At 40.2% G+C, this 17,889-nt stretch overlaps 2 protein-coding genes across 2 annotated transcripts in view; one reads left to right on the forward strand and one right to left on the reverse strand.

The window, feature by feature from the left end:
• Positions 1–1,611: 1,611 nt before the first annotated feature.
• Positions 1,612–8,731, forward strand: LOC310953674 (gremlin-2-like). The gene is made up of 2 exons (XM_083922779.1): positions 1,612–1,923; positions 7,268–8,731. The coding sequence occupies exon 2, from the start codon at positions 7,269–7,271 to the stop codon at positions 7,845–7,847; it is 579 nt and encodes a 192-aa protein (XP_083778905.1). The 5' UTR covers positions 1,612–1,923; position 7,268; the 3' UTR covers positions 7,848–8,731.
• A 1,036-nt stretch (positions 8,732–9,767) lies between these two features.
• The window catches only part of fmn2a (formin 2a), a gene marked incomplete at its 5' end in the record, with an annotated part of 36,992 nt that continues 28,870 nt past the window's right edge, over positions 9,768–17,889 (reverse strand). The window contains 5 exons of the mRNA XM_083922642.1: positions 9,768–9,900; positions 10,113–10,194; positions 11,023–11,172; positions 12,158–12,209; positions 17,131–17,223. Coding sequence (XP_083778768.1) covers positions 9,874–9,900; positions 10,113–10,194; positions 11,023–11,172; positions 12,158–12,209; positions 17,131–17,223 — 404 coding nt within the window. The 3' untranslated portion in view covers positions 9,768–9,873. The remainder of the gene's footprint in view (positions 9,901–10,112; positions 10,195–11,022; positions 11,173–12,157; positions 12,210–17,130; positions 17,224–17,889) is intronic.

Below are 17,889 nucleotides of genomic sequence, written 5' to 3' on the forward strand. Positions count from 1 at the left end.
CTCTTTTCTCTTACAGTACCTGATATATTTCCAGTATTCTCAGAAAGGAGGCACTGCTGGACTTGTGAGGACACTGTCAGACTGGCAAGATGAAAAATGTCATTGAAGAAAATCAAATCCAGCATTCCAGTTCTTTCCATTGTAACTGCTGGATCGGAGCCCCCTCTCTCACTTCCAGCTGAAACTAATGATGTCAGAGAGCAAAAAAGAATAAAACACATAGAAAAAATACAGTACATGGAATGACAGCTTAAACTGATAAATTTAACCAATGTCATTGCTTTACATGATCTGAGGTCACAGATACTTTGTCACGCTATGGGAAGTGTTGTGCAGAATGAATATACAATATATATATATATACATATATATTATGATTATTATTATTATTATTATTTATTGTGCATTTATTTTGCTTTGCATTATTTCATTGCACTACAATAACTAGCACATATGGTTTTCATTGCACTTGTAAAGTCACATTTAAAATTACAAAAATGCTGTCTCCTGTCTTATGTAGAACATAATTCTTTGTTATTCTCTCCTGTATTTATTTTTATACCATATTTAAAGACACTTTTACTTACTTGTATTATTAAAGTTGGCCCTCTATCTGTTTCTATGGCCTGGGTCTAGATTTCTTTTCAAAATTTTTGAACACGCACAGTTCCACATTAGAAATTAAGACTTTTAATGCAGCATTCATTCTTCAGGGTTAAAATAATCCAATAACAGTGCTTGAATAATGCACTTTTGCTTTCTGCCACTAGAGGGTGTTAAATTATTTCCTACCGCGGTGAATTGCCTTCTGTTAGCAACCAGCTCCTCCTCAATACAGTTCAGCAAAATGCACCACAGTACTCTGCAGACAAATGAAGTTTTGTCATGCAAAAGTGTCATCATCCTCTGGTCTGCTGAAGGGGTTATTGTTCCAAATGTACCCATCTGAGGTTTGGTAGGATCTGTTGATGTTTCAGCTCTTTGATGGCAGAAGTCAGTGTTTTCAGTCTCTGTGCCCAGTGGTCAGCTTAGTAAGAGCCACAAAACAGACAAACATTATTGTCTTGGTTGCATCGAGGAATGTGAATTGTGGCATTTTTCAAAGCACCCTGTTAGCGTGTCTGGGTATGCATACAATGATTTATGGATTGGGGATTATGGGTTGTAATGTGATGTGGTCACAGTGCCAATGAGAGGATGATTTAGAGGTTTTGAAGAAGATCATTGTTTCCTCACAATTTTGTCCTTTATTGTCCCTGGTGACAAAATGTCACCCACCTCCTGAAATGTAAATGTCAAACACAGGGGAAGAGGGGAAGACAATTTACAATTGAAAAAAAATAATACGACAGAAAAGCTGTCATTCTGATAGGTTTGATTTATCATGGATGGGTGAGTATTACAAACAAAAGATATCAAAGAAAGGCAGGCAGGGAGAGACAGACTTACATGAAAGAAGTGAAGCTTGGTTTGATTCACACAATGACCAATAGGATAAACCCTCCCAGTCTTGAGGAGGGAAGGGGGTGGTGGGGATTCAAACTAAGGCAGGCTTTACAGTGAGTCAAACACTCTCAAAGACAGACTACAGACAGTCTCCACAGCATGAAGATATGGGCTTTATCTGACTGAGACCTGGATCTTCTCTCTTAAACCTAAAGACAAAAAGACAAAAACATTTGACTGAGAGAACAAGTAAGACAGAGACACAACGTGTCCAGGGAGATGTAAAACTGATCGTGTCCAAGACTTTGAAACTTTAGTGCGGGAGAAAGAGGAGCAAGGACAAGCCTGAGGATACTACAGATTATGTTGCCATGGAAACCGAAACCTGGAAGCGGACGCGAGGACCACTGAAGGCGGACAACCACCCTTGATTGCATCCTTGACACGTAACTGTCCTGCTGTGCCCTGTGGTGAGAGGTATATAAACAACACTTTATGCTTCGCTTTATAACACTTTTTTTAAGAGTCAGAGAGCTCTTTCAACAGTATTACAAGCTGCTAGAACTGTCTAATGGCATTTTAAAATGTCAACTACCAAAACAAACAATAGGTGCTTATTACAAATGGACACCATATCATAGAAAAAAGTTCTTGATGCAGGATGATGCATGTGGACCCCTCTTCATTGACTGAAATATTATTCTAAATAACATGATTTCAAAAAACAATGATAAATGCTAAGAAGAAACATTATCGAAGTGTACAGTATGTCAGGAAACAGTGATTGTATACAGTATATGATAGTGCCCAGTACTATTCGGATTTAGTGATAAAAGAGCAGATAAGTACAGTAAGTACTGGTTCGACATATCCCACATGGGTGACTCAAGCAAGTGAGCAGTGAGAGACTGATTGATATAATAAGACTAAGTGACTCAGTGAGTCTTTGAATGACTAAGCCAGAACCATGTAATCCAACCAGCAGTAGTTGTACAGCTATTTAGTATTTCTGCCAGCAGTGAGGGTTTGAATCCCACTGGGGCCACCCATAGTAAAAAATATACACCTTCATGGTACTGCAAGGTGTTCAGGATAAAAGTATCTCCTAAATTACTATAATCAGTGGCTGGAGACTCCAGGGAATTAGTGTTGTGAGTGAGAGAATTAGTCAGTGATGACAGTGTGTTGTAATGTGCACCTCAGTGAGATTAAGAATCAGTTTTTCCAGTGAATATGTTTTCTGTGTGTACAAAAAAATCTTTTTCTCTCTGTTCATGTGCACAGGTGTATGTGCATGTGCTCACTTTTGTATCATTGATGTGTTTGTGTGTAGTCATGTGTGCACTGATGTGTATCCAAGTGGTTGTGAGAACACGTGTGGTTGGGTTAAATTCACCAATAGGATTATCACTGAGACCAAAAGTTCTCTGTTGATGTATTTTCCCCCAACAAGCCTCGGCCCGTTATCTCTCCCACACAAGCTCCAGACTGCAGCCATGAAACTGGAAACAGCGCAGCAAAACGATGCATATTAATGCTTTTTACATATCCGTAGACTTTGTTTGGTGTGTGTGTGTGTGTGTGTGTGTGTGTGTGTGTGTGTGTGTGTGTGTGTGTGTGTGTGTGTGTGTGTGTGTGTGTGTGTTCCTACAGTATGCGTGCGGTGAATGGTGGGGAGTTTGCCTTCTGATCCTTCTTACAGCTCTGGTGACTGCACCACCTTGTACAGTCCGCTCTGATGTCAGAGAGGATTTAGCACACAGACACATTACAGTTTCTTTAGCAACTGAAAACACTTCATTGTAAGCATCTAAAGATAGTAAAACTAGTATTTGATAGAAGCCTTAACCGCATTCTTAACACTTGAACTTTATGCTTTACACATGAACAGGTACTAAGATAATCCTGAGGAAAGCAAAATGGCAGAGTAATACTGCATTTTGGCCAGTTGTGGGGGGTTTTTCTGTTAAAATCAAGCTTTTTTTAAACTAACAGAACATTCACCTTGCATGTGAGCAAAATATGTCTTAAAAGTTACGATTTTAAACCCCTAAACAGGCAGGGGCCTGTTCATGTACCAATCATTACAAACTGTTGCTGTGCAGGGAAACCACTGTTCAAACCCATAGAACAAGAACGAGAATATCTCTGTTTGATCGAATGATTAAGTTATAAAATAGTATTTGACTTGTATATATTATACAATTACATTTACATGAAAGAAGGTCATTTTAGCAACAGAACTCTATGTTACAGGATTAAACAAACAGATTCCACTTTAAGTGCAAATTGAAGCTGGTGTTAATCACTGCAGCTAAGTTGTGTCATCCTGATCTGAAATGAAAAATCATGCACTATCATAGCATCTCTAATTGCCTCTCATCCTCTGCTAAAGCACTTAATGTTGCTGAAGCGAAGGAGTTGCTACATTCTTGCCAGTACTTAGCTTGGAAAGCATTATATATGGGCTGCTAGTCATTATCAAGATGGATTGTGGTGACAAATGGCTGCCCAAACTGCCTAAAGCAGCCTCCTGGCAATGTTGGCATTAGACACATTTACACAGAAAAGCCCTCAAACGGACCCCCCCACCCCCACAACTGTTAATGAGCCAACAGCCGAGCGTAGTTTGGGAAAATAGAAACTGCAAAGTCAGATAATGACATGGTTCCTCTTTGTGTAATTGGCTCCAAGTGAAAACATTTCATTTACCTCTCTTTCCCTCTTTATATCCTGTGTGAGTGTGTGTTTGAGTATGCACACGTGTGTGGTCACATATGTGTGTATGTGTGTGCGTGTATGTGCGTGTGTGTATGTGTGTGTGTGTGTGTGTGTGTGTGTGTGTGTGTGTGTGTGTGTGTGTGTGTGTGTGTCTGTGTGTGTGTGTGTGTGTGTGTGTGTGTGTGTGTCTGTGTGTGTGTGTGTGTGTGTGTGTGTATGTATGCAGCTACCCTTGTGTGATTGAGGTTTGAGCTGCACGGTGAATTAAATGCAGTTCTACTGTAATTAACTGCACTTACCAGTCTGTGTATGAGACTTTCTGACGCACCAATAATTGAGGCATCAGGTTTTGTTTGTTTTAACCTGCCTTTGAAGAAATGCTGGGAAGATGTTTCACATGGTTTTGTGGAAGTACATCTGCGTGCACACATTCTTGAAAGGATTCTTGTCTCTTTTTCCAATTATTAAACAACTGAAAATCTTGAAAATGTTGAAATATTTTGCATCTTGGCTGGAGATGACAAATTATGTTTTTTCATTTCACTTTGAAAAAAAAGACCCATTGTTATCCAGACAGAGAACATTATCATGGTATTATAATGCCATTTTGAAAAACAAAACATAACAAGTTCCCACTGATGATAATGGTTGTTTTCAAAAACGGCTTGTGTCTAGCTCAGCAGTCTCTCTGGTATTTGTTTCTGGTGTATATAATTTCATTAGAGGTCTGAAATTTGGAACCAAGGTCTGCCACAGTTCAGTGAAGCATATCCTTCAAGTATGTGTGGTTCTGGTAAAACATAAAGCTGTGTTTGTGGACAATATTAGTGTATAGCAGACAGAAATTCAGTTACTGATTCCGTTCTGCCTCAGCATTAACACACAAAACCACAGTCTCCTTCCGTCTCCGAGACTCTGTGATGATTAGTGCTGTGCATCAGGGGAGACAGACAGATAGAGTGACAGAGAGAGACAGATGGGGAGGCAAAGAAATGAAGAGACAAACAGCTTGTGGAGAGATATAAAGTTGTGGTAGGAGGGCATATACTGTGCATGAAGCCCAAGCAGTGTTGGTTTTGTTTCCCAGTAGGTCATCTGTCCCAAACCCCACCATCTCGTCAGCCCTTTTCCTTCTATCTTCTAGCCCCAACCACTAACCACCTCAGGGACTCCCCTGGAAGCCCCTGAATCCCTATCCCAGAACCGCAATTTGTCTTGCTGCAAAGATTGATGAGGGAAGCTTAGCAGGGCCAGCCCTATCATACTTACACAGAGTTTGGGAGTGGAAAGGGAGCGCTGCTGCTGGCTGTATGGGCCATCCGTCATGTACTATGTACACAGTCGGTCAGGTCATCCCTCAAAAGTCCCCAGGGCTTTGCAGACTGCAGCTCACCAGAGTTACAGGGTGCCTCTTTTAAACGATGGACAGCAGGAGAACTGGGCAGCGGTGAACAAGAACCTACACACAGAAGCAGAGCCGGTTCCCCTGACCAGGTTTCATGCATTTAAATTCACAGCAGGAATGAGTTTGAGCAGTTAAAGACAAATGTGACTGTGTTGTACATGGAAGGTAGATCACTGGAAGATGGAGTGGGGTCATGACTCCCTGATACAGTAGGTGGTGGAAGGACCCAGTGGGAGTCTTTGGTTTAGTTATTCTAACCTTATGATACGTGTGTGTGTGCTGGCTCGTGTGTGTACGTAAAATTGCATGCCTACAGAATAAGCACAAGAGAAGCACAAGATATTTGAGTTACGTTCTGCCAAAGGGATGTCTTCTGGACATCCTCACATGTAAAGTACAATAAATGAACAATAGACTTGATTGTAAGCTTACAGCACATCTGATTTCTTGGCAGACTATACACAATTTATCTCTTTTATGCACAATTTTGATCTCAACGACACGAGGAACAAGCTTTGACAAGAAGGGGTTACAGAGTCAAGTCATTTTCTGTGCCTATGTAACTCCAACCTATATCTCTTTGTAAAAAATTGAAAAAGTCTGGTCAGAATTCAAAACTACATTTATTATAGATGGTAGAGCAGCTGGTGTCTAGCTTACATGAAATGCTGCCGGGATAGTGATATACAAACTTGAGTGCTCATGCAGCTCGGACATGACCTCAGGGTCAAGGGCAGAAAGAAGGAGGCAGAAAACAAAGTGGATTATGATAAAGTAATTTGTTCCATGTCAGAGTGAGCTGCAGGTCCAAGAAAGAAGGAAAGGGAACATACAAATTTTCACAGCAAAGAAGATTCTGTGAATAGAAGCAGCCAATGGCCTTAAGGCAGTTTGGTTCTCTGTCAGAATTTCTGACTTGATGTCATGCAATGCTTTTCAAGAGCAACATCTGCTGAAAAGATGCTTGAGTGATGGTCAAAAATGTGCTGGCCCAAATACTGACAGCACGCGCACAGGCGGACACTCCATCCTGAATGGCAGAGAAATCATTTCTCTAGATCATGCGATTTTACTTTTTACATTATGGTGATTATGGACATTCTGGGTCATTCCCAGTTCAGTTTGCCCGATAGTATATCACCAAAGAGTAGAAGAGTGGACTCCCGAAGGGTACTATAGAATTCCCCAGCTCTTCTCCTAATAACATGCAGATGGCCTCTCTAACGCTTGTTTACATATCTGCGGCATAGTTCATGACTAAAGTAAGCAAAGCCCTAATTATTTTACCCGGCGACGGGACCAATAAAATCAACTTCCCCTTCTCGTTATGGGTGTTTAAGTGTATCCTTTGATAGAAGGGCTTTGTTTATTTTTGGAAGAGTTGCGTAGCTGAGAGGAAAGCAAATAGAAGTAATAACACAGAGATGCTGACAAATGGGGGTCCTGGTGATGGATTAATCTCCTCAGTGATGCCTGGAAGGCTGGACTGAAAAGATGGTTCAACATGAATGTGCATTCGCACAATCGCAGTTTGCAACTGTCTGAGTGTCACGTGTCATCATGTACTGCCTAAATTAGTGTTACACCAGCTTCAGTGTCAGGATTCTGTCCATGGGACAACGGGTTTATTCTTCAGAAACCATCTCTTCTGTTTAGAAATGGAATGCATATTAATGTGCCTCTCTCCTCTTGCAGAATGCTGTGGAGAATAACTCTCCCTGTCATACTGGCTGGGGTGCTCTGCATCACCGCAGAGACAAAAAAGCTCCGGCCCCAGGGATCCATCCCATCCCCATACAAGACCAAAGGGAACCTGTCCTCAGAGCGTCACCACCGGCTATTGCAGCAGAAACCAGAGGTGCTATCCTCCAGTCGGGAGGCCTTGGTGGTGACAGAGCGCCGATACCTTCGCAGAGACTGGTGCAAGACTCAACCCCTCCGTCAGACAGTCAGCGAGGAGGGCTGCCGCAGCCGCACTGTGGTCAACCGTTTTTGCTACGGCCAATGCAACTCCTTCTACATCCCCCGCCATATGGGACCCAGCTCGGGTCAGGTCCAGAATCGAGGCCAAGCCTCAGGCTCTGGAAGGAAAAGCCACAACAAGGCCCAGGAGCCGTTCCAGTCCTGCTCCTTCTGCAGGCCACACCGCATCACACAGCTCACAGTGCAGCTAGACTGCCCAGACCTGCAGCCCCCTTTCAGACACCGTAAGGTGCAGAGGGTCAAACAGTGCCGCTGCATGTCTGTGGATGTGAGCGGCCATGGGAAACTGTGAAGAGGGACTTTAAAGGTCATATACGAATCGTCAAAGGCAGAACATTAACAGACTTTGCCAAACAAGGACAGTTCAAGTTGAACTATTCTGCATCATGTTGTACAAATAATCGTTTGTCCCACAATAAAATGACTTGAAACATGGAACTGGTATTATTAAACAAAGGCTCAACAATGATTTAATCAGAGACTAGTAGCCATGTTGGCAATCTGATGCTGTTGAAAAAAAAAAAGATTGAAATGGCTGTGCCAGAGACACTGACGATAAAGCAGCCAACTTTCAACATTAAACAAGTTTTTCCTCCGTTACTTTTAAAAGTTTGTATCTACCTGGCTATCTGTACGTTTGTCACTACAGAGTTAAAAAAAGAAAAAAAAAGTCCTTATGAGTTTGAAAAAATAAAGTTTCAAAACTCCAAAACAGTATGGACAAGGGTGATAATTCAGTGCCTTAAAGAAACTGTAGTAATAGTCTGACCCCTTTCACATTTTTCTGGAACATGACATATGCTTCTGCAGGTGGATCTACAGTAACTACACAGTTTTCCAGCAATGTTTTAACCTGTAGATGTGGCAGTGTTTTACAAGTATTGTATATGATGTCCTGTATCTTTTCCATAACTTCTATGATATTGATGATGATCCCAAATAATACACACATTGATGTCAAGAACAATATTTCAAGAAATATGAAGCATGCCGAGATGAACAGTGACATCCACCTGCAACACAATTCTGGCTGTAAACTGACCGTTTTCCATGAATATACTAGCCAGTAGAAAAAAACATACTGCAGCATGTGTAATGGAGGTGCAATGCAATATATACAGTATATAGATATATATATATTATGTATATGTGTGTAAGTATGTCTGTGAAAAGTATATTAAATCTATTTCATATAAAACAGTGGTGTGTAGAGTGCATGTTGTTCTTAATATTACATTTAAACAAACGATAAATGGGAAACATCGGCAAAGGCAGAGTTTATTAAAACTTTATGTAATTTCATTTATTCAATAAATATATTTTTTCATTGTCAAGGGTATTTAGTAAAAACACATTGTTGGTATTGCACATGAACATCACGTCACATGGTCCTATTACACCATTTGAATATGAGATTTCACACACACACACACACACACACACACAGTAGGAGAAGCAAAACTAACGTCATAGGATTTGGTTAAAACTATAAAGCAAGTTGATGATACAACTGAATAATAGAATAGTAGGTCACACCACTTACACTTGGGCCTTTTGGATGAAAAACCATTATAAACCACAACAGAGGAGCGGCTGTTCTTTATTATACATGTATAATTGTCACTAGGTTCTGAAACCAACTTGATGAAACATAAGTAGATTGGTTTCTGCCTATGTAAAACAGATTTCTCTTCATTTCATGTAACATTTAACTACAGCTGATATGTCAAAAAAAGGGCTCCATTTACAGCACTCATTTAACAACTCCACTGTACAATAAGGCACTTTCCGTCTGGCAGGCAATCCAAATATATCCTAATAGAAATGTGATATAATTCTGTGCTTTTCACCATTGAGGGAGATATAAACGTGGCATGTTCATTCCGTCCTAGTAAACTAGGGTTGGGAATTGCACTATAAAAACAAAATAGGCTACATATGGCTTATAAAATAGAGAGAAGCTTGGATATAGTGTTGCTACCAATTTCAGACTCCACTCAGCATTTTCTGGCCTTTTTTGGTAAATGACTCAGCTATATTTTATCATCTCAGCTTAAGGATGTCTTTTCGTGGCAATATTTCATTCAATTACACAAGTACTATGAAAGGGTGGCTGAGAATGTATGTTTTCATTCCACTTTCAAACAATATAATATCCACTTTGAACCAACTCACAATAAACAACAGGTCTAAGTCAATTGAAAACAAATACCGGAAGCAAATAAATGTTGTAAAAATGACTGGTGATGAATCATATCAGATTGTACAAACAGTGCCTGTGCAACAGGCTGGGTGATGATAATTTTCCATTCTCTGCTTCAGATCTTCTGACCCAGCTTTGCTTTCTGTGAAATAAAAAAACATGAGTTATTTACAGCTGGCAGCACTGGCACTCCTGAATGTAGAAACATCAACACCATGACAGGTGTTTGAAAGGAGGAGACAATTTGCATCCAAGGGACGTTAAAAGAAGATAGTGCTTGAGCTAAATCAACAAATTAAAGCACAGATGAGACCATATATTGTAGTAGCTGTGACAAGAACTGTAAAAACTTACTATTCCAGTTGCATGTTTGGGTTTCACACTGTAGGAAGCCTTCTCTTTGGCCTGTTTGAAGCACTCTTCAGCCATTTTGACCCTGAAAAAGCACCAGTAACAATCAGTTATCCTACGGAGACTTCAAAAGAAAATGGACACACATTCACTAACCCTGCTGCTGAAATTCACTATTTCTTCATTATATAAAAAAAAACATTTTATACCAGTAATTTATACCATTTAATTTATACCAACAGACATGCATCTTGCCTCTACGCTTTACACGAGTACAGGGTGTGCCAGTGTTGCATGTCTATACAGGAGAGGATAAATATTTATAGTTCCACTGGAGTCTAAAAGGGATGATTTCCTATGGTAAAGAGTTACTGCTTTCAATTGTGTTTTTATTCTTTCCTACTGAACAAGCAATGCTTGCTCGTACAAATACATATCACAATTCAATCTTCATTTGGCATAATGGACCAATTTTCTTTTTGTTGACATATGCAACAGTATCTTTATATTCATCAAACCACTGGAAGCTAACTGGATGCTCCATGTGTTCTTTTCATTACTGGGGTGAGGACAAAGATTTGGGTCATTTAATCTCTTTCCCCTTCATGAATTTGAATGAATCTGATAGGATCTTCAGTGAACACATGCTGTACTGCAAGTTATTAATGGTTCGGGAACTTTCGCTTGGGGAAAATTCTAAAAGTAGGAACATTGGTGTATCTGTAATGACAATTTAAAAGGTCAGAAAGTGGTGTACCATTCCCAAAGACACAGACAAATGACTGGAAAGACCCTGATATCTCAGCAGGATTTGATTTTAGGACAATGTATTCAAGTGTCCAGTGAGAATACGGTATCTATATAAAGTACAAGGTCACAATATGAAACAAGAAACTTGTCATTATATTCTCACCGTTCCTGTAACATCAGCTTATTCTGCTTCTTCCACTGGTCTTTGAAATCAGTGGAAAACTCATGCCAAATGGAGAAGAAAGTGTTGGGAGAGACTTCTTTCTCTCCCGCTTTGGGTTTAACTGAGAACGACACACTCAACTCCAAGAAGCTGAGGACAGAGAACAAAAATATTACTTCAAGACCAAACTATTACAACATGAGAGTACAGAAACCTACACTGATTGTTGTGAAACTTGGCAGTGCTAAACAAATATGCAAAATATGAAATTTTATCTTGGAATAATATGCTTTTTCAGAGATTTAATAGTAGTGTAAGGTAATAAACACAAACCAATGTTGACTGTGCACTTCAGAGAAAAACAGTGCACATACAATAGGATTACTACACTAAAGCAGCATAGCCATTCTATTTATTCCGATGGATTAACTTCCAGGACTGAACTAAAACTCTTATACATCTCATATACAGTGTTTACCTTTCTCACTCCTTTCCCTGTTGCAATTAAGCCTCTATGTGAGTTTGTGTACATATACACACACATACTCCACAGTATATGTAAGCATGGGTGGAGAAAAGAAAGGAAGGAAAAAAGATGTCCAACAAAGAGACATGGACGTATCAAGGAAAAAGGAAAGCACACATATGGCAGTGGATGACACATGTAAAATCGTGAAATGTGGCGGCCATTTGCAGTGGATCAATACAGTGGACAGGTTTGGGTCTCTTTGTTTGGAGTGTGCTTTAGGAACACATTCCTAGCCAGCAGTAACAGAAACCTGGAGCCAAGGCTGTCTACTCTCGCTCTGCTTAGATAAACAACACAGACACCGCACAGGGGGCCTCCCATCTACTGAAGCCCCGGCATGATGGCCTGCACCTTACGTGTAACTAACTGTACCAGTAGTCCTAAATATTGACAAAGCAGCCAGATCATATTTCTTTACTGCAGTGAGAATATCATCACTCCAAACAGGATTTTGTTTTACCTTTACTTTCAAATTCACAACTTTAATTGTTGTTCTGATGCAGCAAAGATCAAATGTAAACCCAAGAAATGGACCAGAAGTGACTGGATTTACTTTTCAGGTGACGAAGCTGCAGGAAAATGTTTAGAGAAAAAGAAAGCTCTTACATCTTATGAGTGTCTGCCAGCTGCGTCTCTTGTGTTTCCAGTTCAGTTTTGGCTGTAAGAGAGGACACATTTTTTTTTATGAAAGGAAAGAGCAGTGCACAAGTAAATAGAGGATTAGATTAGGATTAGGACTGATCGAGGATTTCCTGTCACATCAGAAAATACATCTTTCACCCACAATGCAACTTGTATATAGGAGGATTCCACATGTCACCATTACTTAAATCAACAGTCATCTTCAAGGTCAGTGCTGTGCCACCAGGTTATTAAGTGTTGGATTGTCCACTGTTGCACAACTGACAAATGAGTACTCCAGATTGCAGGACAAGTGTTTCTTTGTGCAGGGTTACTTCAAATGGAGACAGATGATTGTGTGTGTGTGTGTGTGTGTGTGTGTGTGTGTGTGTGTGTGTGTGTGTGTGTGTGTGTGTGTGTGTGTGTGTGTGTGTGTGTGTGTGTGTGTGTGTGTGTGTGTGTGTCTGTGTGTGAGCATGTGTGTGTGTGTGTGAGGTGTGAGAGAGTAAAAAAGAGAGAGGGTAAGAAAACTGGGAGTTGGACACCATGGTACACATTAGGACACATTTCCAGCAAGCCACAACATTTATCTCAGTGGGCCATCAGGATCATTTTTGACTGTTATAAATGATGATATAAGAGAACAGCAGTGAAATGTGACAGCCTCAGTCAGTAAAATGCTGCAGGCTACTACTTATCAAATTTCAGAACCATTTTCAATTGTATCATAGTAGAGTCAATCCAGCTGTTTTTTGCTGGTCTATATTTCAGGTTAGACATTTAATTCTCTCCCACACAGATTTCCTCTCCTCTTAAGGTCAATTATCTGTATGCTGCTGCTGCTGCCTTAGAATGTCGAATAATCAGAAATTATCTACGGCCTCCTCCTCCTGGTGACAGTGGATGGGACAGAGAATCTGTCCTGGCACAATTCTGTGTCCTGCTCTTATCCCGGGAATATCTGGTTGCTAAGTGTAATTGAAGCCAGAGCCACATCAAAAGATCTCAGACAAACCCGTTGAGCCCAGCACTGTGCGTTTCCATTCCACAGTGCTAAATCACACTGCTGCTCACAATCGTGTCTCTCTCTGCTGACGGCTCATCAATAAATTCTGACAAATAGGTGAGTATTATGTATGAGGCTGGCTAAAGGCATCTTAATATCAGGACTGCGCCTGGCTTTTTTTTTCTTTTTTCAAATATGTTGTAAGATGCTATTCGCATTTATCATAACAATGAACTGTATTATTCTGCAATGAACAATGCAAAATCTATTTCTAGAAACTTTGACTATCAAGTCAAATAGATAAACTCTGACACCCTAAATAAAGTTTTCCAATTCAATATTCATTCAATACAAGTGTTTCTACTAAGAAAATGTTGACTAGAGCAGGGATTCCCAAACTTTTCCATGCCAAGGCTTGGGACCCCCTTTGCAAACCCACCAACTATGCTACAAAATACCATATATCACACATCAACTTTAAGAACGTTTTTGTTACTTTTATTCACTATTCAATTATTATTACATTTGTTTAGCATAAGAATATATTAACAACATGTTTTCCATACATAATGTATACTGCCTCATAGTTTCTGGTTTTAGTTAGCCAGGAGTTCTTAGGATTTTTTGCACTAGTGTCCTCCACAGCAGGGTGGCTGTTGCTGTCGTCTCTTTCTTATCAAAAACCTGTCCACTTTGAGCTAGCTTGCTAGCAAAACAGCTTGATAAATGGCACAAACCGCCAGGTCCATACATGACGCCATGGGGGCATGAACAATGTTTTGACTGGCAGGCAATCAAGAAGATGAGCATGGCAAATATTTTGATATGTTCTATTATTATAAATTATATTTTAGAATTGTGATTAAAAAAAATCTGATTATATTTTATAATAATGATTATAAAATAATGTCTTTCTCCTCTAATTTTCTCAGGCCCCCCTAGCAATCCCCTGGCGGCCCTCCAGGGGCCATTTTGAAAACCACTGGTATAGAGTGCTGAGGGAAAGAGTCCTAAAATGAGTTGCAATTTTACAATTCCGATTCCCTAGTCTCAAATTCAGGTGGTTTGTTGAATGAATTTTTGGTTAGATGCCTGAAATAAAGTCTGTGGTTACACAAGTTTAGGAGATTTTCACATTTTGTTCTACAACATAAAATGTCAGCAAACACCCCATTCATGGATTTTGAAGCCTGAACATGTCTTAAAAAGGCAGTTAGCAAGTGGCTTAATGAGACTACAGAGGTTATCAAACAATATGTACAAGACATTGTGTTATGTTGATTTTAATCATAATCTGCCTACATGAAGTAACGTCCTAAGCAGCAGAGTTATAGCTGTTAGAAAAGAGAGTTTGACATAAGTCTTACTAATCTTTATGTCCATCAGAAACAGATTATCACATGGCCAGTGCTCTCTTGCTTGTCACACTGACTCCATCAAAGGCCTGCATGCATGAGAATTTGTGAAGCGAGCGAGGAAAATCGAGCTAGACCAAACAGCAGAGCTCCAACAAGTCCGCTCCCACTGTTATTCTGTGGTTAGTTTCATGGTCAGAAAATAAACAAAAGTGGTTTAAACTGTGGAGCCAGAAACAGTTTAACCCCAGGCTTTTTAGAAATTACAGAAATAACAAAAATAAGACATTTGGCTGTTGTTCTTTTTTCACCGCCACAGTGGAGGAACCCCAAGAATCCCGTCTGGAGCCTTCTGAGTCACATGTACATGTTACGGTGCTTACATTCTGCTCTCAGAGGAAAAACCTCGTCATTTGCATCAAAGAAAGAGCTCCCATATTTCTCTTAAATACAGAGAGAAAAGAGAAGAAAGCGGTGGAAATGGGGAGAGATGCTTTCATATGCAGACTTCCTTTAAAATGGACAGTGAGCATTACCGCGGAAGAACATATGCTATAAATTATATTCTCATCTGAATACAAAAGCAGTTGGAAGGAAGGCCTGTGAGCCGGGTCCTTCAAAAAGATTGGTCACAGTCAACTGAATGTAGCCAAGGTCAAAGCAAATACTACATAAAGAATGACATTTAGCATGTTATGTTCAAACAAGCATAACATACTAAGTCTTACACCTTTGAAGTGCACCACATTATCCCAAGATTGTTGTAGATGTCGGGTTATGGAGGGGGAAAAAAGCATGTCTGTGTGACATCTGGTGGCCATGATGGATAAACACTACTACATTTTCAGTGGATTTTATCGGAAACAGTATTTAGAAGAAAATGTAGTTGTAGCTTTAAGCCTCCTTCAGAACTTGAAATGCTGGTGGCAATGCTGGTCAGCCACTCTGGTCTAGACTGGAATATGCGTGCAACTACTGGATAGATTGATTGATGAAAATTGGTCAGATCATGACGTCAACAGTGCTATATGAAAGGGACCGAGGACAGAACAAGTCAGTTTTATTCCAGCCTCTCAGGCATCCAGCTGTGTTCTCTGAAGTCAATTTACCAGGCTCCATAACAGGTTCACCTTAGGCCATCTTGAATCTTTCTGTGAGACAGAGCAAGGTATACTCTGTTTTATAATAAGGTGGAGATCGAGATAAAAGACCAGCTACCCAGTGAAGTGATAATCAATCAAAGCAGATACTTGAAACAATAGCTGTGAGTTATTCAATACACCCTGGTATAAACAGACGTCCCTATGGAAACGACACTGAGTGAACTCGTGTCTGTGTGTATATCAACCAAACAACAGTATGAAACAGATTTGGAAATGTGTCTGCAGACATAGAAGACTTATATCATTCTGATTGATGAGCTGCTGCATGTACTCTCACACCACAGATGCTTTTTCAGCTCAGAGATTCCACCAGGGTACACCAGTGCAGAATACTTTTTTGAATCAGGAGGGATAAATTTGATTTGCTTCTTAAAGTTTTAACTCCTGATGGTGACAAAGATGAGCAAACCATACGTTTAAACAGACTGACCATCACCGGTTTCATCATATATAAGGGATAAGGCTGGCAATATATTATATTTTTCTTATTGTCAACACATCTTATGAAAACTCCAAGGGAAGCATTAATCAGATCATTACTTTGCAACTTCCTTATCATATAATTAAAATAACGTTATTGATTTAGCACTTTCCAAAAACAGAGTTCATGCACATTAATAAGCAATAAACAACATGGGGAAAAGGTTTATTATCAGCTAGCAAAGCAAGCATAAATATGAACACAAAAACTATTACACTTTTTTTTTTTAAAAAGACAAAAAATATGTAAAACCCCCAAATAAACAAATATAAAAGCATCTGAAAAAAGACTTAATAACAGCTTTATCCAAGTGTGTTTTGAGGAGTGATTTAAAATGGGCATTGCTTCAGCATGCCTGATCTCCTCAGGCAGGGCTCTAACAGCAAATGCAAAGTCACCTTTAGTTTTAAGCCGTGACAGACATTTGCAGCAGCAGGCAGCATGTTTGGTCATAAGGGGAGAGCCGCTTGGTGATATATGGAGGTGCAAACCAGACAGGGCCATAAAATCCATTAAAAGTAGTTTAAAAGCCATTCTAAAGTCTATTATTTTTGGAACCAGTTATGAGCCGAGCTGCAGCACTTTGTATGAGTTGGAGGCAAAGGACAGACTTTTGGGAGAGAGTTCTTCAGATCAGGGTATAATTAAATTTTCTATTTTCATTCAATAAAACTGTGTATATAGGACTTGAAATAAACTACAGTGGCCATGCTCAGGGTAATGAAGGAACAGTGTAGATCTGTGATGTTCTTTCAATAGTTTTGGACAAAAATGGAGGCCTAGGGCCCAGAGCAATAAGATACATCAGGTTTTGGCTACATTGACAACACTGGTTAGGATCAGTTCATTGTTGGTTTTGATCTTTTCATGGGATTTGTAAGCAAGAAAATTATATACAATATCCTTTAATGAGACTGGTAAAGGTCTTCGATTGATTTGGAAAACAGGCTCACCTTGGCTAAGAAATTCATCCATCTTGTCCTTAAAGGGTTGCAGGTTCTCTTCAGAGGACAGCTTGCAAACTTTCTCCGTCTCAGCTGAGCATGCTGAAACAACAAGAGATGATCACTATGAGAGGGGTAAAAAACTTTCAGAACTATACTTTCTTATCCAGCATTTGAGCTGTAACAGCAAACTCTCCAGGCTCCCAGTTGGGCCTGCTTTGATAAATCCCTGCTGAATTTCTGCTGAGTAAGTGTCGCAAAAACATAATGACCCTTAATGACTAATAAGGCAGCCTCAGGAACCAGGAAAGCCCGCACTCCAATTCCGGGAGAAACTTATCGTCATGCTCTATCTGCAACCATAACGGATACACAAACTCCACTCAAGTGCCTTAGAGGTGGAGAGGTGGAGAGGCCATGAGGCGCTTAAGGGAACAGGGAGGTCGGGACTGGGCAAGTGGTAATTCATAGACCATGTGGTGCCTCAACCAAAAAGGTACACAGCGAGCTCTCTCCACTGTGTTGCTTGCTGATGTCCTTCAGGCTAGCCAAGGCCATTTCTGCGCAGCTTACCTATCGTAACCTCCCTCTGGGAACTGTCATCGAAGCCCGCGTCTGTTAGAGCACTCAGCTCGCTCTGCTAGGTAATGAAGAGGACTGCAGGTATAGCATGTGATGATGTATTTATGTACAGTCAGCATGTGCCATTGCCACTGGGGTCAAAGCAGACGCAAGTCCATTTCCCCTGCCATCAACTGCATCTTTATG

The sequence above is a fragment of the Echiichthys vipera genome (genome assembly GCF_963691815.1).
Source record: "Echiichthys vipera genome assembly, chromosome: 11".
Lineage (NCBI taxonomy): Eukaryota > Metazoa > Chordata > Actinopteri > Perciformes > Trachinidae > Echiichthys > Echiichthys vipera.